Below are 26,267 nucleotides of genomic sequence, written 5' to 3'. Positions count from 1 at the left end.
TGAGCATGCTCAGTGCAGAAGATAAAGGAAGGCAAAATCAAAGTGACATTAAGTAACTCTACACGTTAAGCTTTGATGCAGAAATATATTATCTGAAAATATTTGGTGTGCAGCAGGTCTGTCAATTAGAGCTAATTATTTTTCTCTGATCATGAAGAATGCAATCATGTTTTAGGCAGGTTTCTTTGAAATGTACGTCTTTTATATAACTTCATTATAGGAAAATACTTCTTCCAAATTACTTTTTTTTTCTGGGCTGCTTAGCTATTGACTCAAATTGTCTGTGTTGAGTAGTTCCCTCTGCTTTGATAATTAACTTTTGATCATTACTGAATTTAGCAGCTCTAGTCAGATGTGTTCGTAGCCATCCTCCTCAACTATTTCAGTGTTCATCGCCTTTAATCTCTGAACAAAATGATCTCATTGAGGCTCCATCAGCCTTGCTACTCAGTTAATAATTCCTTTTTCTCATCTTCATGACTGAGTTTGATTTGTTTTAGACTTGATGCGAGCTTTAGATTATTAATTTAAGATATTTCAAAGAAAAACATGTTTTAAGAGTTATTTTTTATCTTATTTTCTTTTCAAATAAGAAACTGGGTTTAAATCCACAACAATTCCAAACCTTCATGTATTAAAAGTACTATCTAGAAACAGAGCAGGTAGGAGGTCTCTAAACATTACACCCTAAGTGGGAGATGGTGTGCAGATGATTGGAATGAAATCAGACTGGTATAATGTAATATTCAATGGGTGTTAGGAGAATTACATCATGGGACCTTTGTTAATTTTGAGCTTGAAAACATGCATTAAAATAATTTAGGATGATTAGAAAATGGAAGCCAGAGTGAACCAGACAATCATTTCACTTTAATTGCAATTTCCTTCTGATTTTTATTTTACAATTATGGCCTTTCCATAATTGTGCCTCTGCTCTCTAAGACCTTATTTCAACAGCTGACTCTAGTGTTGAATAAGAAGGAAGATGATGAAGAATACATGAAAAGCAGTAAGATGTACAGGATCATCATCAGAGAATATTTGCCCAGAGATGTTTTCCCATGACTTTGAAAACTGCAAATGACTCCTACCTCTTATGTTGCTTACACCTGATTTTGACACTAGCTCTTTCAGCTTTAGTTCAAGAACCACCACAGGTTCTTAGTTCTTAGCAAGTATTTAACTATTACACAAAACAGTAAACATGCAAACAAGCATAAACTGCCTCTAGATTGTGCACAAGGACCACAAAATGTAGAAACTGATGCTTTTCTTTATCACTATCAATTATTGGACTGGCTACTGTTTAGAACGAAACAGAAAAAATACTCCAATGAATACAACTTTCCTGCATCAGAAAGACCTGAGGAGAATAAACTGAGAAGAGATTGGCTCAAAAATATCAAAGTAAAATAACCAACATCTTCAGAAACAAATTAGATTTTTAATCAAGTGCAGTGAAAGTGTCTGCTACCCAAATAAAATACATATTTGCCATTGCATAACTGAAAATTCAGGATTTTCAGGGAAAAGTATTTGATTTTGAGAAAGTGAAATTAGAAAAAAACTATTTAAGAATGCTTCCTCACCCTCTTGATTCAGAAGTACATCAGCCATGTAAGAAGGCCATTGCTGAGCCTCAGAGAGTTTTTTAGGGTGAGATGGATGGCACTTCATGCCACTGAACATGTTGGCAGAAGAAGGAAGGCCTTCATACTGATTTTCTTCCATGAGCGCCTGCAAATCTGACTCAGGTTAACCTCCCAGTTTCTAACGAGCTCTGTATGCTTGGGTGAATTGGTAAGTGACTCAAAAGAATTAAGTTTATAATCTACGACACTGTTCTCCTGTCCTGTAAGTATAGACTTCTTGGAGACCCAATTCAATAGTATAATAAAACCAAAGACACTTTCTACATTAATTGAGTTGTATATATAGGTTTATATATACACATTCATATATCTGTATAGGTTGTAATTTGTCTTGGAAGTGATATTATACTGTTATTTACAGAAAATTTTTACCTATGATCCTAAGTAATGAACCAAAACCTACTATTTGTCAACTGCACTGTATGGTGCTCTGATTCGTACTGATACAGTTGGTGCTATGATTTCCTGTAGAGGACAAGAATGTAGTGCACAGCAAACAAACCATCCAAAACTGTGCTGGGAATCAGAAAACCCAAACAGAAGTGCTCAAGGATTAGAATGTGATGATCCATTCATGAATGTGTGTTGTTTCTTTTTTCCCCTTCTTTACTTCGTGCGTTACACTCTCCTCTTCCTGTCCCCCGATGTCAACAGAGGAGATTGTATTTCTTTCTTGCTAATTGCCTTTGACACGAAGTTGGCAACCTTATATTTGAGATCCTGTGTGTGATGTTCCACGTGAGTCTCACCTCAAGGACAAGTCCAATGTTACTGTATCTAGGACCAAAACCAGTGGAGAATATTCTCTCCTCATCATATTGTATTTTTAAAAAATAAGCATTTTTCTTTCAGAACCCGAACATGTGGGATGGATCAGCTAAGATCCATTTTTTGAAATATCAAGTTACCAAATGTGTTATCTACAAATCAGAACAGTTCATTGAACTCTCACTGTGCATAAACCAGAGAGAGCTGCTCATCACTGCTTTGAACAATGCAGTAGCTTTCATGGCTTCACAGAGAGATGCTCAAGAATACTTGAAATACTGGAAATTTAATTTCAGTTGGTGCGATGGAGGCTGGCTAAAAGGAAAAACAGAGTTTAAGCAACCAAACCCAAACCAGTTTGCTTGTGGGTTAGGAGTCACCTTCATCCTTGATGTAAAAGAACTGTTAATTGAGCAACAAGAGATATATTTGGGCTTCTGCCAGCATTTTTTCCCAAATCCCTACGTTTTCCTCAGGCCAATCAAACCAAGGAAATGTGCAAGAAAAACGTGGCCACTTCCCATTCCTGAAGGAGTATTCCATGTTTCTTAAAGAAATGGAGATAAGAGCGCCACACACTGAATGTGTACTACACCCCAAGGAGTGCTTGTTGCTTGTGTAGACATACCTGAGCTGGGTCTAAATTAGCTCGTGTGGGTACTATGAATATTGTCACTTTTGTTGCACAGGCTTTAGTTTACTCAGTGTCTTTGGTGAACTTTACAATACAAACTGTTATGACATTCTGTCAGTGAACGGACTTATTTCAAAGACAAGTCACATAACATGTATGCCTATTTAGGACTTTCTGACAGAAGAGGCTCAGAACAGTGCCCTTCTCCTCCAGTTATTTTGATATATGCTGGAATCTTTAAAAAAATGCTTTAGTTGAGAAGTTCCTAATTGTACTAATTTTGACACCTTCATCCAACAAAGGAGAAATTGTAATATGACATTACAAATTCTACGGATTCTATTTTTGTAGTCTTACAAAACATTGTCAAGTTGCTTTACAAATGCTAATCAATGTCTCATGAAGTTTAGTAGATTCAAATGCTCTGACAATACCAATTGACTTGGTCATTGCAGAGTTCTATGGGAGAGAAAACAACTCCTGGCTAGAGCTAGGCCTGATTTTTCAGAATTGTTTTATTTGGAAAACAAATATATCAGCCGTGGTGACAGAAAAAGTTGGGAAAATTGTACTGAGTGGTCTAAGTTTAAGAAAAAAGAAAAACTGGAATTCTGGTTTGAAAAATAATTTCCTAGCAAATAATTTGGCACAAATTCATTACAAATGACCTAGGATGATAATCTTATTGTGGAAATAAAAAATATCTACTTAGGAATAAACCTCATTATTTGTTGTTTTATTTACTGATGGATGATTTTTCTAAAATTTGTCCTTGGTTCAACCCTCCAGATGGCAAATAAAGAAATTAAAAAAAATCCATTAATTGTTTCATTTACTCCATACCCACATTTCAACATGTTAATCACATGATTAAAATCTTAAGGAGGCAAAAGAAATAGGGAAAAGTTTAGTAAACACTTCTAAGAGAAACAGAAATTCTTCTCTAAACTTCTCCACAACCTCTGTATTTCTAGTTTCCTAGTTCTAACTGAAGAAGAGGAATCCTTTGTATCTCCATCCCCGAAACTTACCTGAACAGTGCTGACATTTTTTGAGGTCTTATAATGAGGGACTCTTTTAGTGTGCAATGTCCGATTGTTACTTTTGCAACCATCACAAGAGTTATAACTTTCTGTTTTAAAAATGGAAAGGAGAATAGGCAGACATCTCAGAAACAGCCCCTTGTACCCCTGCTCATTTGCAGTTTATGCCCTTAGATTTTCCTTTGTGGCAAAGGCCTTTATCTCATTCCTTCGGGAGTCCAAGTCCTCTCCTAAGTCTGTTCCCTACTCTAAATCAATGAATAGTTCCATAGACTTGAGAAGCAAAAGGGCAGAGTCAAAGAGTACCAGCAGTGGCAGTGCTGGGAAGATGTGAATTGATGTTGCTATTGTTCACACCACCCATTTATTTCCTGTGCAGGACTAAAGACTTTGAGGATTTTAATTTACACTGAACATTACATTTATACTGGATGTTAAAGCTATTACAAACAGGCAGCAGAGGTAACAAAGGTAAACACATGAAATAACACTTTGCTGACCTTGGTCTGGTTTAGTACATTGCTCAAATGACTTACCCAATTACTAAATTGCACATCTCCAAAAAATAAATTTAATAATACTGTCATGAAATTGGTAGTTTTGTAAAGCAGGCACGCTCTCTGTGAGAGCACCCTGTCCAAATCAATTGCACTGTCAGACTGTGGTCCTGACCCATCCCTACGAGCAGGCAGAAGGTCTGCTGTGGGAAGATCCATCCTGCCAGCACAGCATGGAGCACCTCCAACCCCAGCAAACCTTGCAGTGGCAGATGAGTTCATAGTAAGAAAAATGAAGGTGTTTAGTTCTCATTACTGTTCTCCTTCTGGAATACCTCCAGGGGAGATCAACTTTCACTTCTTCTCACCTTATTCTGGCTGACAGAAGCTAATTACTGGATTTATCATGCCCTTTTCATCACCTACTATATGCTTGTTCTGGCCACCTACGAATCCCTCCTTTGGACTTTTGCAACCCCTTGAGTCTCAAAGCCAGCACTAGCACTGTACTGGTGTAAAAAACTCCCAAGAATTTAGATTTTGCAGCTCACAGACGGTTCCTTGGGCATTTACAAAAGAGTGACACTGCAGATGGCCAGTGTAAAAAAGCCAGACACTTTCTTTACCAAAATGCTTCACAAGGCATTCATGATAAAAGTCACACTCTGCTTTTGAGGAGAAAAAGGAGATAAATGTTTCCTATGTGGTCAGGTTAGTGAATGTTGAGCAGTAAGATGGCCCACAGATACCAGACTTCAGATTTATTTTCATAGGACAGGACGGTGAAGTCTGGCTTTTCTCTTAACAACAATGTGGGTGTCAATCAATTATCTCACCTGCTGCTGCCTCTGCTTCTTGCCAAAACAATATAGAGCTTTTGCATTAGTGGCATACATAGCAAGAGGCCCTGGGGAAATATATTTTTCCTCCATGCTTATAATAAAGACTCCTTTACAAAAAAAACAATGTGTGCACAAGCATGCACATGACCCATCCTGCGGACTGAAAGCTGCATCTTTCTCCTCCCTCCCACTCCAAAAAGGCTGGCAGGACTCCAGTGTCTGGTCCTTATGGCTGTACTGAGGAGCAATTGGCCTTTCCACCTCTGTTTAATTAGTGATGGAGGCATTGAGGTTTTTTTAGAGCTCCTCCTTTAGGTGAATGATGTCTTACGGCATGGCTGAGAGAGCCTGGCTGCTTCAGGCTGGTGGCATAAAAACTAAACCCAATAGAAGCACCTGCTGAAGAGAGTGCTGAGGGGCTATGACGTGCCTGCTTACTTGTGACAAAGTCAGGAGAGGACTTCCTGCAGGTGTATTTACCCATCTTTTCAACTAAGGCATTTCATTCTCCCTTTGTTAAGGCTGCCTACCTGCTAGTATTTTCTTTTCGTGTATTATTTTCTCTACTGGGAAGGAGGATTTTTGGTACACTGAACTAGCAGTGCATACGGGGAACCATGGGAAAGGCAAGTCAGTGGGAGGGATGAGGCTCCTCTGGTTCCTGTGCTGGTTTGGGCAGCCCCTGTCCCAGCGCCCAGGTAAGAGCATGACTGCAACCTGCGCGGGCAAACGTATCATTGTCAATCTGTAGTACCGTGCAACCACGTGTCCTGAGGGTTGTTCCTCACTGATGGATGACCTCCACGATAACAACACGTGCAGAAACAATTACATAAGATTCTGTGAATTTGAACAGGTTAAAAGCTTTTGATAACATTGTGTATTTCAGTGGTGTAGCATGTTTTTTCCTCATAACCGCAGATCTCAGAGTGGTTACTGAAAGCTTCTGCTGATAATAAACAAATATATGATATGAACCTATGTCATTACCATGTGAATGATGACCTTAGACATGTCAGCCATCAAATATCTTATTACCAAAAATTTGTCTAAGGGAAGCTTGACTATTCATTTTACACAGTTGATGATACAGTTGATGATGTATGGTTGTTTCAACTAGTGTTGTGCAGAATAAAATAATTTGAATATAAACTAAAACGGACAGAGGTAGCAAGAAGAGACATCATCATGAAAGGATTTTTAATGGTTACAGACTGACAAGGTTGGAGAATAGCTTCTGTTTTCATTAATGGCTTAATGAAAACATTCCCTTACAATTATAAAACATGATTATAGCTCTTAAACACTAGGCTGTGGGTTCTTTATCAAAGCACACACTGCTGTGGCTACAACTGATGCTGCATCACACTGGGATTTCAATGCAACCCAATGACAGATAAACTGTTTACATTAAAAGACTCTATCAAAGTTATTTTGCACCTAGTTTCATCCTAATCCATCTGTTTTTTTCTATAGCTTTGACAAGATGACCTCTCTCCCTGTGTGTGCAGTATTGATGTCATTACTGAAGAGCTGTTCTTCAGCCTTTCTGCTGATAACAAAATAAATGGAAATGTAGAGAAACCTTGGGGAGGTAAACAGCATGTTCAGGATCCAGCTAAAAATGGGAAAAATTACAACAGGAAAGGATACCTATTGTTAGAAGAAAAGTGGTCACTGTTCCACTTTAAAAAGTGTTTCCACGATACGATGAAGCCATACTGTGTCTTAGAATTCCATAAACTTAAAAAAACATATTAACTTGAAGAAAAGCTTTGAAAGCTCAGTATGCATTGTAAGAATTCAAAGCTCAGCCTATGGCTGATCACCTTTTTAGGCTGAGCTACAAAGTGAAACATTTTGTATGTAATTACCTAATAATAACCTAGCAAAAAAAGGAATAATTCTGTTTGTGTAAAATACAAATGATAAAGCAGGGCCAGGGATTATGCGCATGTCTTCTGTTTGTGTGGTTATCAGAGAACTGGCAACAAAGTGGCAATCATTAAGGGAAAGAGGAAAAAAAAAATCAAGTAGATAGGAAAAACATCTTACTGATTTGTTCTGCCAGAAACACTTTATACATAAAATACTGAAAATGGAGTACGTCTGTAACTAGTATCAAAGTTTCTTTGGTTCAAAAACACACAGAATGCTAGCAATGTGCTTTAAATTAAGCATGTATTTCAAAGGTTAACAGGACTATTCCTTAGGCAGAAGAACAAAGAGGAGCTGGTTGAAGAAAATTGGGTACACTACAGCTACTTAAAATACTGCATCCAGGCACAAGTCATTTGGATGCCTTTGAGCTCAAAGCTAATTTGAATTATACAGAGGTGCTTTAAAGAACAAAAGTACTAACCTGTGTTTTATCTAAACTCCTTCAGCTTGAAATGGGCTATTAATTAAAAATCTTCACCACTCTTCCTAATTTTTGATGTATTTTTTAACAGAATAATAAAGCCATCTAAAAGCTCCATCCTTCCTCACAGAAAAGAATTAACATTAGCATCTCTGAAATGCCTTGTCATCTAATAGTTTTACTAACCACATGTCTGTCATCTGCCTTGACTACATCTCTCATAGCCAACCTAAAAATATTGGGCACCAGGACTTCTAAATGCAATACTGATACATATGCCAACATTCCTCTCAGTGACAATACTACAGGAGTTTACAATTCAGGCAATGCTTAAATGTAACAATATCTCTCAAATAATACATTACACAGATGTGTATTATAAATATGTGACATAAAATCTATTGGGTTGGTCAGTGTGCATATTAAAAACCATTCAAGTTGGTCAAATTGTGGATAACTTAAAACTTTAAAGACAGCAATTTTAATAAAACTGTCAATACAATTTTCTGTGTAAAAACATTTGACACTGATTATGCTGCTTATATTGAAAGAGAAAAACAAGGTCTATATCTTTAGATCTTATATTGAACTGTGAGTACAGCATCAATAACTGCTTCTCAGCTGTAAATGAAAATTGATTCTAGATCTAACCTGTCGTTTTCTGTGTGTCTTTAATCCCAAATCACCCGCAATGAGACATAAGAATCAGCATTTTGTCTATGGGACAAAGAACATGTCATACGGCCAGCTCCGAGGTGTCTGTGCTGAAGATGCTGTGGGGTGTGTTTATGTGTAGGTAGCAACTGTGGTCTCTCTAAGTGAGGCCCAAAATGTGACGACAGGAGTTTGCAGCTGGGGTGAGAGACTTGTAACTTGCCTCATGCTCTACTGCAATGATCAATATGGTCCAAAGCTTTACAGATCTAAGTCTGCAATGAACATCTCACTGGACTTCCTGCCTGTCAGAGCCCAATGAAACTCACTTGACAACTTCTGCATCAAGCCCACAGCTGCCAGAAGTCTGAACGGAGAGGGATACACAGGGTTTCCGTGCAATTTGCAGCAGCTTGGCACTAGTAGTTTGGATTTCTAGTCAGCTCTCACTCGTTGAAGCTTCATAAGCCCTCTAGGGTGAAATTAAAGTGTAGAGCCTCCCTTCAAAGAAGGTTTTTCTTGGTGATATATGTTGCTAGGCCATCATCATGTGTGCCTGAACCAAAAAAGACCTAACAGCTACATTAAGGAGGCTTCTCCACATCATTTTTGTACCTCTTAGGAACAATTTCCTGCTATTCAAAATCCTGTTTGAAAAATGAATACCAAAAGCGGGCAGCATGTTTAGTAATAGCGTTGCTAATGATATCTATAGAATAAGTATCTTCCACTAACTTCAACCTGGTAGTTCTCATCCTATCCAGAAAGTAGGCTCAGCTTCTCAACTGGTATGACCCACTGTAGCTATTGTGTGTTGGGTTTCTCCTCAGGGAGAAAAGGAAGGAAAAGTTTAACACCTGAAAGAGCACAAGGTCCATGAACCCCTAAATAAATGAAGAAATAAGTGTGCTCATTCATAGGAGGGAAAGGGTAAGACAGAAGAGCTTCGTTTCTTGCAGACAAGCTTCTAACAGTCTTCCACCATGATAAATGGACTACTGGTACTCTCGGAAGACAGGCTGATAGATCAAACTCTCTCGACACTGTAGACATTCACTAAAAGTTGAGATCAAGGTGCATTTATGGATTAGTGTCACTACTGCCCCTGCTGTGTAGAGACTGAAAGGTTCCTAGCAACTCTTGAAGAACAAATCCTAGGGCTCCCTACTGACCACTGTTCTCAAAGAATTTAAATTTCCCTGAAATACAAGTAGAAATAAAGATAAGACAATTTATTTTTACATACTATGTTTTACTAATAAAAATGAGCAAATGCTAATGCTCATGCTTCACACTGCCTTCAAGCCTACAGTAAAAAAAGTCAGAAATATTACCAGGACAATGATTCCATAGAATCCATTTTCCTTATAGAAATGTTGCATAAACTGTTAGAATGGTTTTGAGCTGAGAGGTTTAATTTTTTTCTCTCCCCATCAGAATGCACATGTATGTACAGCTGAATTACAATGGTCATTTGGCTGAAAAATCTTCATGTTGAAACCAAAAAAGTATTTTTCTAACCTTGGGCTCCACAGCTGAACAATAAACATTGTAAAGTTCATATTTTCTAATTGCCTTGATCAGTCACCCTTGAATGAATATTTTATATACCTTTTGGAGAATATACAGTCAGAAACCACTGCATGCACTTTGCTGATGTTTATGTGCCTGATCAGCCTTTTTTTGCCATTTCTAATACTCCTTAAAGAGTTATGGCAGAAGCTGCTAAAGCTTGAAGGCACAGCCAAGGGAATGGTAATATATCTCCATTTCTGTATTTTGGGCATCTCATTATCACAACGTCATTTTACAGGACTATTTGGCCAAGTTACCAATACATGAGGAAATCTGCTGGTTTCACAGGCCACCATGTTTATACATCACATTGCACAAGAACAGGCTTTTGATCTTTCAGATTCAGAAGAGAGCACAAGTCTAACTTGGTGCTAAAAAATACTGACTGTATGACTAAGGGGTCAACTGACACCAGAAGGTAAATCTTTCCTGGCATGAGCCTAAAGGGCGGATTAGGTGGTTTGAAGGAGAACATTTAGGTGGTTTAAAAATAAATAAGAAAGAAAGATCGACTTATAATTAACATTTCCCAGGATGAGCAGATGATCTTATGCAGAATTATAGCATTATAACTTCCTCTCCATTGAAGATGTTTAAACATTTGAGCCTACTGCATATATAAAGTAACATGAAAGAGGAATTTAACCCAAAATATTTTTTTTTTTTTCTGGTAGGAATGTTGATAATATGAATTTCACCAGTCTTATTTCCAAGCATTATCCATAAATATTTATAAAGTAGGAAGAATAGAGAATGATATGAGCAAGATATCTGAAAATGATTCTTCATTAACATCCCAAATAGCTTGAGAGAGTTTCAGTACTGATTTACAGCTCCACAGAGGATTTTCCCCTCTCACAAATGGGAATCACTGGATTACTGACTACGGACTCCCAGTCCTTTACTCATCTGCTTGGAATAAAACTTACAGACCCAGTCTTCTCAGGTGCAACTGTACAGTGCAAACCAACTCTGCAGTTGTGCTGGTGGTCTGATGTGGTCATTTTATACCCATTTCCAAACAGGTAATCAATTTCAGAAATCGAGTGCAAAACAAGTGGAGGCTGTTCCAGAGACAGCTTGGTACAATGAGGGACAGAAATGCAGAGCACGTTAGCTGTTCCTGGGTGATGCCATGTGTGGGTTTGAATTCCAAGGCTAGGAAGTTATGTTTTGGTTTAATTTAATCTACTTCGCAAAGTTAATTCATCAAAACTGACAAAATGCACTCTTATTTGAGAATAAGTTTCCTTCCACATAGGTTCTATGTGCAAGCAAGATTTAAGTTAATGATTCTGCTGCATCAGAAATGCTTTTGATTAAATACAGTAAACCAACATACAATCACATTCAACTGATGAAACAACTTTGTCAGATTATATGGTCTATGCATTTATACAGATGTATTTACCTGTTCATTGTCATCTTCATCACTGCTGAGTTTCAGATCATCCTCAAGCATTCTGAAAAGAAAAGACAGTAAGCAATACAGAATTACATTTACTGAATTAACTTCATATACAATGGGCTGAGTCTACCCTTCAGCAAACCAGAGGAAAAACTCCCTTTCAATTCCAGAAGAGCAAAATCAGATCTGTTGCAATTAAACTGAATAGTTCATGTATGTATTAGTCCTGTGTGATGCTAGGTGAGAACAAATGACTTTGAGGCTCATCCATCATAAAGTTTGGCAGCTCCTCTTTCATGTCCTCTTCTATTTGTACCTTGTCTCACAGTGATTACCATATACACCTACGTATATTTCTAAATCAGAAGGTGGAAGTGAAATTCAGCTCTGAGACTGTTGAAAAACCTGAGAAAAAGTCCATGTCTCATTCTTGATCTAGGGCATCACTGATCTTCTTGGAGAGTGGTACCAATTCCCATCTTATCAAAATGAGAATGGTGTGGAAAATAGCAAGAAAAGGAGGATCTTGTGTGAGGTCTGATGGGACCTCACAATTGTTGATATCTGAAGGCAGAGCAAACGTCTTCCAAGCTAGGAATCTGCTAATTCATATCCCCATTTTTATTTAAGTACAAGGAAATCTCACATGACTGTTCCCTGCCCTTGGTTAAAGGGGAAGAAAACTCTTACAAGATGTGGCTCTCCCAGTACCACCTTCCTTTCCTTTGGCACAAAACTCCTATTACTACTTTTTTTTCATTCTGAGACTTGGGTATGGCAAAACATATGGGGTAAGAAACCATATTATCTGCTGTTACATTTTGGCAGAAAACACCTCTTTTGAGGTCTGTCTACCCAGAGAGACATGACTAGTAGCCACCAAATACACTCCCATATAGCTTCTCATACATTCACGCTTTTATCTGGTGGTCTTCCTCAGAGCAGATATTCCTTTGGGTACACTCCTACCTCACACCCATCTTTTCACCTTGACAGATTCTCTTATCACAGGATAACGTACGGATGAATTGGCACATCTCACCCAGATCCACTGTGACAGCCACTAAAATCGCTGAGCTTCCTTTCTCCCAGCCCGAGCTCCTTTACCCACGGCAGGAGGCTCGCAAATTGCAATTACTGTTTCCTTTCTGCCTTGATGGAGACTGAAGTCTATGATTTTTTATTGTTAGCCTTTAAATAACTGTAGCAATCAATGGATGTTCTGTTAGGAAGGGTTTTTTTCTGTTTGAAGACTACCAGTAAATCATGGAAGCCTCCTGGTACAAGGAATTTTAAAGAGGGGACAATAATCCAGACGTGGAAATATCAAAAGGTTTGAAGCCCTGCTGATGCTCTTAAAATGAGAAAGTGCAAGGAGGTCTTTAAACTGGTTTGTAAGTCATCCGTCTTCCTGTGACCTCTGTTGTCGGGCAGCTCAGTGGTTACAAAGTATCTGGACACATAACTACTAGTCATTAATGTCTTGATAAATGGCAGGTGCCTCCCTGTAATATGTGAACCCATAAAAGTAAGAACTGCGGCATGGGTAAAGAATCTTCTAAAAGTAAGAATTTGTGGTGGGTTGACCCTGGCTGGACGCCAGGTGTCCATCAAAGCTGCTCTGTCACTCCCCTCCTCAGCTGAACAGGGAATGGGAAATATGACTAAGGGCTCATGGGTTGAGGTAAGGATGGGGAGAGATCCTTCACCAGTTAATGTCACAGGCAAAACAGGCTCGACTTGAGGAACTTACTTTAATCTATTACTGTCGTGATTTAAACCCAGTCAGGTAACTTGTTCACTCACTCCCAGTGAGTGGTGCCGAGCTGACAACAATCGAGGTCCGTGTCCCCACCACCCCTGCACCGGGGCTCTCCCCTTCCCTGCTCCTGGAGGAAGGGGGAGGAGGATCGAGAGAGTGCAACTCCTACGGGTTGAGACAAGAACAGTCCAGCAACCAATGTACAACACAAATCACCACCGCTACTATCAACTACAACAATGATAAGGGAAAATAACAAGGGAAGAGAATACGATACCACCGGCCAAGAAAACGAGTTCCACCCAGAAGCCCGTGTCCTTCTGGGTAACTCCCAGTTACCCCTCACCCCAGGCATGACATGCTGTGGTATGGAATACCTCCCCAGCTAGCCCGGGTCAGGCGCCCCGTCCCTGCTTCCTCACAGCTTCCCCTCCTCCCTGGCAGAGCATGAGCTTCACAAAGTCCTTGGTCAGGGTAAACATCACTTAGCAACAACTGAAAACATCAGCTTCACCGACACTGTTCTCAGGCTGGAAGTCAAAACACAGCACTGCACCAGCTAACACAAAGGAAAAAACATGACTGTTACTGCTGAACCCAGGACAATTACCAATCACATCAGAGTAGGGTAATGAGAAATAAAACCAAATCCTAAAACACCTTCCCCCCACCCCTCCCTTCTACCTGGGCTGAACTTTACTCCTGAATTCTCCACCTCTCCCTCCCAAGTGAAGGAGGGAGATGGGGAATGGACTTGTGGTCAGTTCATCACACATGTTCTCTGCTGCTCCCTCCTCCCCAGGAGAGGACTCCTCATACTCTTCCCCTGCTCCAGCACAGGTCCCCCTCAGGGTCAACCCTCGCATCCCTCCCTGCTTCCAAACCCTTGCCATGCAAACCCAGTGCAGAATTTTCCATGAAATATTAATTTTTAGAGGCCTGGACTCTGGTGATGAACAGGAACTTTCAGTGTTGTTTATCTAGCAGACACATTCATTTGTTTCCCCAGTGTCATTACTTGCTGTGCTATTCTCAGTATATTGCTGTACCTTGATCTATCCACAGTCCCAGACTGTTATCTGCAAGTCTCATTACATACCAGAAGGACAATACCCCCAGGAAACTGAGACCATCTTCATACAGGACTATATCATTCTGCCTCTTAACTCTAATTCAATCCTACACTCCTACTTTTAAACCTACATCTCACTTTAATGTGTAAATTATCCACTGCTTTAAAGCAGTGCTGCCAGATAATGCGTTCTATTATTATTTTTTAATGCAGATCTAAGAGGACATAATATAAAGGATCTTTTCATGAATGAAGCCCAAAGGGTGGTGGGTTTTTTTCTTCCTTTCCAGCTACTGGGCTTTTTTTTTTTTCTCATTTGTTACATGTTAAATTCCTTTTTGACATATCCTGGTAGAAATAAACGAAACAGGACAAAGAAAATCCCATATTGGATAAATGGAAAGAACAAAGAAGAAAACATAAAAAAGATAAATGGATACACTTACTAAACTAACCAAACAGCCATCTGAAATGGCTGATTAATAACTATCCTCATACAGGCTATACTGCAGACACTTTCTAACAAGTACAGTAAGCACAAGACATATTTATTGAATATTGAAAAATATAAAATGGATATAAAACATGATTAGTAGGAAGGACAACTGTTAGAGTTGGTTTCAGATAAACTAAATTTGCAGGATTTATGAGTTCCTTCAAGAGACTAATGGATGTTCAGATGACTAGAGAGAGGAAAAAAATTGGATTTTCGTATTTCTTTAGCAGTTCCAAGCTTATCACTTGGAGTATATAACTCTTCTTAGCCTGTTCTGCTAAATGAAGAATATGTCACCCCATTCAGTTACAGAACTCAAAGGTTAAACAACTAAACCACATAGCTTCTAAAATGCATCACACTCTCCTGGCAGATGGAATAATTGAAGAGAAACTAGTATGGTATCAACAATAAATATATGGTAGCCAGTGAAGTGAGGGAATAAATTAAAAATCCATTGTATTTGCAAATGAAAGTAGAATGTTGAAGGGTTCAAATAACCTGCTCCTAGAGGATATTGCTTAGAAGAGGTAATATTTTACAGACAGCAGAAGACTAGATGGTCTTCCACAATTTTAAAATGTGCTTAATATTCTGAAGACATGGGGCACAGTAGCTTGTACTGTTTAATGTTTCTATTAACTCTCATTTATAAGCAAGTGGCATCTGATCACGCTCAAAGCCCAATATGGGCTTTTAAGATTGCCAGCAACCTTAATCCAAGGTGACTATTTCACTGTCATACCTAGAGAGGTAACCCATTTCAGCTTCACAGCCCTGAGACACAGGAACTCTGTATCTACAGCTATTCCAAACACTGTCTGGAGGGTCTGATCGTGAAATTAGGCCCTCTTGAGTGAGAGATCCCTGTAAATATGCATTTGATTTGTTCTGCTCTCTGTAACTGTTAACCTCAGAAACACCCAGACTGCAGAACACAGAGTATATTTGTTATGACGATCAGGCCAGCTATTAATAATGTTAAACTTTCAATGAATACTGTCAATGAGGGCAAACCAAAGAGAAAACTGCCTGCATCAGAAAGCTATCTCCAGAGGTGCTATGAATTCATTTTATTTCCTATTCTTCTCTGACTCAGCTGACATTATTATTGAATATACATGTACTTGTTTGTCTTTTCATCCATGGCTAATGCAAAACACCACTTTAGGGAAAGAATGGGATTAAGCAGGATTTTTTATTTCATTATTAGAGCAATGCCATTTACCCTAACAGTTGAAGTTGTGTCAGCACATTTATTACAATCTACAATTTTCAGAGGTTTATAATTTGGAATGTGAAATTATTGCAAAGCAGAAATGTCAAGACAAAGCAACACATTTATCTGTGGTGTAAGTAGGGGCAATCTTGTTGCCTGACTACAATACCCACTTCCTTCAGGGATGAATAGGCTCCCAAAGCAGATTGTTCCTACGTTACAAATTTAACTAGACAAACAGCTGAATGGGGGCTTTATTAGGACGAGTTCTGTAAAAGTCTCACTAGAAATAATAACAGCAAAATATTATTTTTAGGAGCCTTTAACTTGTACCAGGCCTCAGAAGACAATGAGATGGACCAAAATGAGCTATTTTTGTAACAATTTATTATGATTTTGGCATAGCAAGCCAAATTTTTATATTCTCTATTTGACTCTTCACATATTTTCAAAGAGGAAAAAAAACATTAAAAAATGATGCCATGATAATAAACCAGTTTAAACATAATCAGAAACCTCCCTGTATCTGTCCTCTTAACAGACAGTGTCAAAAGATTATGCAAGTCCCACCACGGACAACTGTTTCTTAGTAGGACAGACTCTGTCTTATACCCTCCAATCAACAGTTGTTACAGTACAAGTTACTCAGTTAAAATGTAAGTCTAGGCACAGACTTCAGAGAAGTCATGAATAGTGAGAGGCCAAAGCTGCAGAGCAAGATGACCTGGGCTTGATGAGACTTCTGGAGTCACTGAAGTAGGTTTTCCCACCCATCAGTGGAGCAAAGGCAGCAGAACCTCAACTTACTGGGGTGTCACCAAGCCCAGCTGCTTGCACGCTAAATTGGATTTGTACCCCAACTGCACTGTTGAGTTCAGCACGTGTTTTGTGCACACCAGACCTGTTTGCTTGGGATCCTCTGAATGAGCAAGTGAGGAGATGAGAGATAATCTCCTCCCTGAAAAAGCACTATGAAAATATAACTCAATTTCAGCTACTTTTGTAGAAGATTCTGATCTTCTTAAACGAGTATTTTCACAGCTCATCATCCTTTTTTTTTTGTTTCATGTACAGCATATTTAAAAGCTTTCTAGAAGTCAATAATGTCCAAATTGCCAGTAGACTTCTGAAAATGCCATGTTTTTTTTTTTTTTTTCCTGCCCTGGTCTGTAGGGCTGTGATGGGAGTACACTGTGATTACAATAACATGTTATAGGTTCATCAAGCTTCATCAAGGAGAAGGTGCTCAAAAGGAAGCCTAACTAGGATGAGGTTCTGCATTTCTAATTTACTCTGGGATCAGTTCATCACTGCACTGGAGCTCCTCTCAAATGTAAAAAAAAACCTCCTTGTGGGAATGAGAAAGATGGAAAAAAAGGAAGAGGGGGTTGCAAGCAGACAGCAAAGGGAATACTGGGCAATTCCCTAATCCTGAGCTGCCCAGAAAATTAATTCACCCATGTCAAATCACATTTGCACAAAATGCATACCCCATCTGGGTCAGATCACAACAAACACAAGTGTTGCTTCTACAGGAAGGAGGACAGGCAACGGCATTAACCACACAGAAATGCCACTCTTTTCTTGCCAGGTTTGTCTCAGGTAAAATGGGAACTTATTTATGAGATTCCTGCTTCTGAAAATATATAGCCAATTTATTTTTGTAAATGTGGCAACACTGTCTTTGCGACCTCAGTGGGCAAACCATGCTTCTGTTCCATTAGCAGGGTAGGATGTACTGCTTAAATTTGTCTGAACTTAAGGATGAAACTGTGCCTAGAGACACAAAAGACACAGCAAAGTGCTGACAGGGAGAATCAGTGGTTGGTATGGGAAGCAAATAGAGGATGTGGGTGCTCTCCAAGTGAAAAATTCCCTCCTGCTTCAACCTTCCACTGATACAAAAGGACAATTTTAAAAAGAGGTTTGTGTGATTTAGATTGAAGTAGCCTGTGCTACAACTAGTTATTCTGTTTGATATTAAAAGAGAGAGCTTAGACTGTTTTAGCAAATTTCACTTGTGATACTTAATAAGACTTAAATCCAGAAGAGGCAGGAATCAAATAAATGTCTTCGAGGTGAGAAAAGTACCACATTACCATCCTGAGCTACAGAGCCCTTGTTACATTCTTGTTTGCAGCAAAACCTACATGGAGGGAACACTGCCCATGCAAATACTGACTAGACTGAGATGCAACCTTTTCTACCCCTGAACTTTCATGGAAATAAGGGCATCAGTTCAATACAATCTATGCTGGTTTACCCTATGGATTTTATACTGAACTTGTTTTTCATTTTCGTAGTGCATTTCTCTGCAGCATATAAGACTTCTCCGAGAGTGGTAACTCAAAAGGCATCATGCAGATGACAAACTGTATAATGGAATTCAGATGTATTTCGAGAATGTGCTGCACACACTGGAGCACAATTTTATCATTTATCAAGGGGGAAGAAGGGGGCCTATGTGTGTGAAAACATCTAACAATAGATTTCCCCAGAGAACTTCATAATACAGTGGACAAAAAAACTGGGGAAATGAAAATAAATGGTAGAGTAATTCCGAGGAAAAAAAAAAAAAGGAGGAAGATCTTTTGTTTTAAAACATCCCATCCATAAATCTTGAAACCTGATATTCATTCTTTTGCTGAAATCTGCAAATCATCTTTAAAATATTTCCTCTGAGATACTGTAAGAGTTACAGTAAAAGAAAATCTCAGAAGATTAAATGGAATTTACAAGCACCATTTACCTTAATAGTCAGGGCCACATGTCCAGCGATTTTATACATACTTAAATATAGTTTATTAATTTTTCCTTCTCCTCATCCACCATTTTCTTTCATTACATTTTCATCAATGATGAGGTCAGTCTGGCAAACTCTTACTCACAGGAGTAACTTCTACTAATTTCAGTAGTTTCAGTGACCCAAATAAGACTGATTTGCTAAAAGTATAGATCAAGTCCTAAGCCTCTGGCCTGAAAACACCTCCCCTTAGAAAGAGCTTTAGTCAAGTTTCATGTCTTTGCCGCAAAAGAAACTTATGAGCAGAAGAGGTACCCGGTCCCTTCCCTCCTGCAGCAGAAGACACACATCAGCCTCGTAACATGGTCAGCCTCCTTCTGGCCCAGCCGATGGAGAAAGATGGTTTGCTAAGAAACACTCCATTTTCTGTTGTCACACTCAGACTGCCTTAGTGTTCCTGGCACGGTATCAGTAATTAGTGTAATTACAGCTGGTGAGAGAGAAGTAACCCCTGTGGTTATCTGTTAGGTACCTCACAATCAGAGAGTGCACTTCATTACTCACCTCTCTGTATCATCTCTTGATTTCAAAAGGATTAAGCAAAATTAATTCTTTCAGTAGAAGAATTTCTTTATCTAGTCATCCATTAATCTCTTCAAGGCAACTAAAATATTAAAATACTAAGTGCATTATAACTACTGCTCTGTTGACAGGCGTTTTGTCTTTCATTAAAGCTGTGACAAGAACTTTGAGAGGAGGAAGAAAACTACTGCCAAAGTTTATCTGTATATTTTAAGCATAGATGGCAATCTTTATGTTTAGCATGAATAATACTGTAGCATATCCAGTAAATTCACATCCACGTTAAGGCCTAACCCTGCTCCCAAAGATCACATCCAAAAGCTGTGAACAGAATTGGGTCAAAATATTGTTAAAGTGTCATAGGCAGTTTAAAAAGTGAAAAAACAAAATAAATTAAAAAAAAATGAAAGAATAAAGACAGCATCTTTTGTTTCAGTCTGGTGAGCTGATATTTTTGTCTTAACACTAATACCACTGTTTACGCCTTCTGTCTAGAAAAGTGCAATCTGCACTACATCGTGTCTCCTTCACTGTTCAATGACTCCTCAGTACAACACACCTCTGTTTGGCAAGGCCTGAAAATGATGTATCATTGAAGCAAAAAGGGGGATGGGGGAGAAGAAAGAAAAGAGACAAGAACAAAGGAAAGTGTGGATCCAGAAAAAATACAGGGAGGGACTGGTAGTTTCTAAAAACAGCAGTGGAAAACTTGCATCGTTCAAGTTTTTGCTGACTAAAAATGAGGACCCCACTTTTTTAGTGTGCCAAATTCTGCTGGTTTGCACAAAGCTTTCACTGTTTTTCCTTTGATCAACTGCAATGGCTGATATAATTTTGGGTTCTGCTATTTATCAAGAGCAATATATAGTCCAAAAGATATTTCTGTGATACATTCTCATTTCCAATACATTCCACATGAAAAACACCTGCTTACTGCAACCATATTTGATTAAAACTGTCTCCAAGCCAGAGCACCAGTATTTTCTCTGGTAAACAAGCCTTCAGTTGGCATATTTACACACAAAGGCTATGGGAACTTAGCACACAGTTAAACAATGATTGATATTTCTACAGCAACTTGCAAAGGTGACTTTAAAAAATCATACCAGAAAATATATTAGAAAGAGTTGTTCAGCGAGGAACAAATAACATAGGACTGGCTCATCTATCCAATGTTCTACAGTGCATATGTAAGGACACTAATTCTATTCATTGATTATATTATCTGCTATTCCTTTTTTAATCTGGTAGCAAAGTGAGTCTTGCAAGGAGCTGTTTGATGAGCTGTCAGTGCCAACATGACATTCGCAAATCTTTCTCTGTGCACTGTTTTAGTTTAGACTAATCTCGTACCTGAAGAGCAGAGCTCTTTTTGTTTCTGCAGATTGGAAATGAATTGTCTGGTAAATCTTAAGCTTCAGTATCTGCTCTGGAGTGGAAGCAGCTTTTTTGTTCATGAAAACCTTTATACTGATGCATTTTTGAGGCTCTTTCTGCCACTTGAACTATTTGCCTCTAATTCTGAACTGCTGTCTGCAAAGTTCATTGTCATGGAGAGAGACTTGCATTAGCTGTAAGGATGACACCAACTCCCTAAGGTGCTTTACAGTGGCAGTACAGACTGAGATGAACTCTGTTGCTCTCTGGCATGGGTATCAGGACTGCATGGAGCTGGGCAGTGGGGTGATAAGGAAAAGAAGCTTGTTCAGTGTCTGCTATGGGGAAAGGCTGGATGGCAGCTCACCGGGGTCAATGAAGGCAGTGGCTGTCCTACCCCACCAATACCAAGCGGAATGCACACAGAAGGAACCCTGCCTCCTCCTTCTTGCCACCCTGGCACAGTCCTGCGGCAGGACCTCAGGAGGATGGCAGTGGTTTTCCAGTCTTCCTCCACAAAATGAGTCAACTTTATCCACCCTTCACAAGTAAAGGTGGATCTGAAAAGCCGAAAGTCTCAGTGATATGTTAGGCTAAAAAGAATGGGAGCTTTAGCTTCAGAAACAGTGTTTGTTCATATGCAGAAAAGTGAAATTTGTCATATGTCAGAGTGTTAAAGAATGCCTGAAGCTTAGCACTTGACTTAAAGAGAGATTTTCAGGGGTGTGCAGTGGGATTCCAAGTGGGGATGCAAGTCTTCTGGACTGGCCTGCTGGCGGTGCGTGGTGAACAAAGAGCAGAGGTCAGTTGCAGAGAAACTGCTCAAGCACTAGGAACTTAATGTGTGCATGAGAACACTGACTGGGGTTTTCAATGATACAAAGGCACTGCACCTTTCTGCAATATACTGCTGGACCATGCCTAGTACACAGGGTACATCAGGGCTGATCAATCAAATCCCATTCCTGGGGAAGGTGAGCTTCATTTTCACTGCACTAAATTTCTGATCAGTTTTTAAAGCCACTTCTGTAGTTGAAAAATCCTGCGTCAAGAATCCACACCTATCCCATAGATCTGACACAAATTTTGGAATCTTTTGTAAGGCAGTTCACTTCTGTCCTTAAATGCACATTTTGTTGAGCCATCTAAAAATGTAAAACCAGATTAATCCAAGCAGTACTAAAATGAATATAAATAGAGAAGGCAAAACCAAGCAAGAATAAAATTAATATAAATAGAATAAATGAATAAAATACAGAAATAATTTCTGAATCTGGATGATTTATAAAGCATTGAATATGCATGACAGAAATCAAGTACCAAGTACAATCCTGAAAACATTGACTCATGCGAGTAATCCTTGCTCCTGCAAGCACTATTTTTCAGGCGCAGATCCAAACACAATGCCTGACACTGTTTGCTCTGATAATCACTCTAAGATAAACAGATATGAATAACTGAAAATATGTCCAAGCATTTCCTTTCACTTATAATGTAAAAAGAAAAATTACAGGATAAAATGAAAATTTATGTTTCCACTTCCAGATTTCATACATCATTAATTCTATAAAAATATATCCGTCTTCATGCTGATACTTCTCTTTGCTTGGCAAGCTTGAAGAATGCAATATGCTTGATAACCTGATTGAAAATTTGATCCTATTGTTTAACAAAATGAGGATTGTTTCATAAGGGGCTCCACCATGTCTGTGCACATTTTCCCCTAAGTAACACTGTAAGACTTGTATTTCCCCAGACAGCTGAACATTTACATTGATGTACTTGGCTACAGATCCAATCTCACACTGGCTGTAATACAAGAGAATTTTCCTTGGCATTTTGAATTATGGCACTGAAATAATTTAACAGTGCCTTCTGTGCATGCTAAATAAGTTTTCTGATGCAGTTAGCTCTTACTGAAAGTTTGTTTACCCTGTAAATTGTGCCACATGGTTAAGCCACACTTTGGCCTGCAAATCTGCAAGAGGTTATTATTTTCAGTGTCACTGCAAATGGTGTAACTCTGGAAAAGCTTCCCTTCATTCACGCACACCCCACGTACAAATTCTCTTTGTTCTTCATGTTCCCTAAGAAGCCCGGGCTACTTTTGAGCTACCTGCTAATTTGTGCTTGCAGAGCCCTCTCTGATGTTAGAAGAAGGCAGCTGGAAGGAATCAAGAAATGAATATTCAGTTACTGGTTTAAAAGGTTATAGTAGAGATGCCCACATATTCTATTTATGCCTAATTACTGAGGGCAAACCTTGCCAAGTTACTGTTGTAGTTCTGATTCTAGTGAGAACATGACATATGTTGATGTTTCTAAGATCAGGAGAAAGACCTCCTTTAGCAGTTCCCTGCTTTAAGGTCTCTCTCCCAAAGTCACCTTGAGACCACTCTGATCTTGCTTTACCATAAAGCCTTTGAGAAACATTGTGGTTAATTCTCCGGAAGGCTGGTTAATATTATTTGCACAACAAATTCATTTAGTTATGAGATGAAAAGCACATTACCATTGAAAAAGTCCTGAAACTTGCAACATGGTCCTCTGTGCCAAAAATTCCAGAATACTCACTTTTTACATCCCTTTTTGTACATTTATACCAGGCTTGGCACTTGGTTTCTTTCTCCATGACAGAGTATCTCAATGTTATTATAAGACAAATAAACTTGACAAATGGAGACTCAAACTTTTCTTCAACTGGCAAAATCAAGGAGTGATGCATACTAAATGTAATTTCACTGACTAAAAATTTAATCATTTAGTTTAATGACACCATGACTTTACAAAGACAAATAACAGTATGGTAATATGCTGAAACTGTCAGACTGGATCAGGCCTGTGGTACATCTAGTTCTGTATCTTGTCACAGGAGACAGTTCAATGGAACAATTTGTTATTACTGAATTATTTTTCCTAATATAACTGGAGTGAGACATTGGTTCATATGCTCATGGAGCACATATGTCTCCCAAATTCTTTATTCCGATATTTTTTCAGAATCATTTTGAGCCCTAGCTCCACTGCTGGTAGCAACCTGAGTCCTAACTCTATGCTGCGTATAAACCTATTTTTCTTGGCCTTTTGAATTTCTTGAAATGCCTCTTAGCATTTAAATTAAAAAAAATAGAATAGGAATTTCATAGGACTCAAGTAGGTCTAGGTGCTTGCCTCCCATCCAATTTCACTAAGGTTTTAAAACTTGATTTTCTATCAGGATATTTACAAGGAATGATGTACCATTCTGCTTACACTATTACTATTTTACTTTCTCATCTTACTTTATACACCTGCTGTAGCAAAGCTAAGTCTTAGTGACAATTACCTTCAGAGAAACAAGTGTACATTTACCTTACATCTGACATGTAAGTGACAAAGCCCTCCCACTTTTGCTGAGTTTTGATATTAGTTCAGTTGAAACAGGATGAGTCTCACATAAAAGAAATTGCATGATACACTTTGCGCTTGGTGTGCGAGCTGTTAATCTACAGACTAATCCAGTTGATACATATGGTTAGGTAGGTGGGTAACTATCAGGGCACAACACTACCTTTCATCTCCTAAGGTAATGCAGAAGTTATATCTCAAATCCAATTTAAATTGGTGCTCCCTTGAGCTCAAAGATAATTTCTCTCTAATCCTCTTCTGGTTGTCTATAAGGTAACCTTCAAAATCTCAGCTATGACACTGTAAAAAAATGAACAAGTCATAATTTTTTAGCACAAAACCTAGCTATTTTTCCTGGTGGCACTATGTTCCTGCTGTTATCAGATTCAAGAATTCTTCAACTGCCTTGAACTCTGCATTTATTTTACTTTTCCAGATTTTTGCCAATGAAAATACCTCAGCACTGCTTGAAGAGAAAATAATCTTGTCAGTTTTATTGTGCCATATCTGAGATGATGAAGGTCATGCTAACTACAAGTCTGTTCCAATTGCTGCAGGGTTGGGTGAGGTGGGCTTTTGATTTTATTTTTGGTTTTCCCCTTGCTGCTACCACAAAGTAATAGGGATTTTCCCCTTTCATTCATCTTGCCTTTTGTTGTTTTTAATCGACCACCCATCAGTGCCGAATTGCCTTGTAACTGTCTGCTGAGCTTTCATTTGACAGAGATAGCTGCTATTGTTAGCACGAGCCTTCACTTCAGTCCATTTAACTTTCCTCAGTTTGACAGCTTCACAATAGCCACCTTCCATCTAAAGAAAACTGTGATTTAGTAGAAAGGGAATGTGGGACAACAGCCTGATCTGTCACTCAGTCTCCAGTGAGTTCTCTTGGCATAAAGTCCCCCCCCCCAAAGCCAGAGGATGAAATACTACGTGAAAATAAGACGGTCATGAGACATGTTCAGTTATATATTTTGGTAAAATCTAAACAGCAATCACAGTTAAAAATACAGCTCTTTCTTGTCAGTAATACCTCGTGCTGGGCAGCAAAATAAATATTTTAACTGATTTTCAATTTCCATTTTTTACTTGTATTCCAGAGCAATGCTTGACTTTTTTTTCCTCTCTTTTATTCACCTAGTAATTGTTCTCGAATTGATCTACAACAACTCCTAGTGAAAACAATATATCACAAGTAAATTAAGGCTTTCACTGGATCAGTCATTGGTCCTGCTCCATATAAGTCTACATGAAAAGATGCTGATGAATTAAGAGCCTGGATGTCCTCCCTTAACGACAATTAAAACAGTCAAATTACAGCTGCCTAAGCACAGCCTCACAATACTTCTCAGGTCAGCTCCACATGCAGCTTTTCAGTCACAAGCGCTTTGGATATATATTTGCAGCTGATATTTTTACTGTTGTGCATTTATGCCTAATGCTCTTTTGCAGTTATGCTTAAATTTGGTTTTATCGTTTGGCACAAATAACAAGCTCTAGACATCCTGTTAGTTCTGCAGGCACCATTTTTTTTTTCCCCTAGCCACAGTTAAATAATTGTATTATTCTCTTGTCCAAAATCCTGGATCCCAGTTTGAGGAACCCTTTCTTGTTAAAAAATGTGTCTAGAAATTGAATTTGATTACCATAAAGCCTGTTTTCCATCTATATTCCTCTTCTTTGAGCCCTCATTAACTTCATCAGAAGAAGAATGAGAAAACACGAGTCGTTTTTTGCAGCCATACACTGCAAAAGGAACCCCCTAAAACTGATGGCCATAGTCACCTGGGTTTGAGAACCATTTTGTAGTATTTAAAACAAATAAGCTACTCTGGTAGTGGTGGCTAATCACTGAGCAACATATGAATTTCTGGTTTGCAGCAGCCATTCAAAACTTCAGCTAACAGTTTACCCCAGCCATGTAGAAAGGTGTGTTCAGAACTGGCAACAGAAAACTGGACGACAGATAAATTCCAGTAACAAAACAGGTAACACTTACCAGAGGAGCATCTATAGCCCAGAGTTCACTTCTGAGAGACTACCCATGAGGCTATAACTAGGAAGAACACCAGACCGCTCCACTGTTTCTAATTAGGGAGGACATCCTTCATTTTATAGCTCCTGTGGTCTAATTTATAGAGAGCCATATCCCCTAAAGCTTTCTGTAAACCAAATTAAAACTCGTTCCATCAAG

At 38.7% G+C, this 26,267-nt stretch overlaps 1 protein-coding gene across 1 annotated transcript in view; it reads right to left on the bottom strand.

The window, feature by feature from the left end:
* LOC134169112 (AF4/FMR2 family member 2-like) overlaps positions 1-26,267 on the bottom strand; it is a 154,264-nt gene that overhangs the window by 80,438 nt on the left and 47,559 nt on the right. Inside the window, exon 5 of the mRNA XM_062629366.1 lies at positions 11,439-11,490. Within this exon, the coding sequence (XP_062485350.1) occupies positions 11,439-11,490 (52 nt within the window). The remainder of the gene's footprint in view (positions 1-11,438; positions 11,491-26,267) is intronic.

The sequence above is a fragment of the Pezoporus occidentalis genome, unplaced genomic scaffold, assembly GCF_034315485.1.
Source record: "Pezoporus occidentalis ecotype Australia unplaced genomic scaffold, CSIRO_AGI_Poc_V1 ctg331, whole genome shotgun sequence".
Lineage (NCBI taxonomy): Eukaryota > Metazoa > Chordata > Aves > Psittaciformes > Psittacidae > Pezoporus > Pezoporus occidentalis.
The sequence above is the reverse complement of the archived record's forward strand: the minus strand, read 5'-3'. Positions and strand labels throughout refer to the sequence as shown.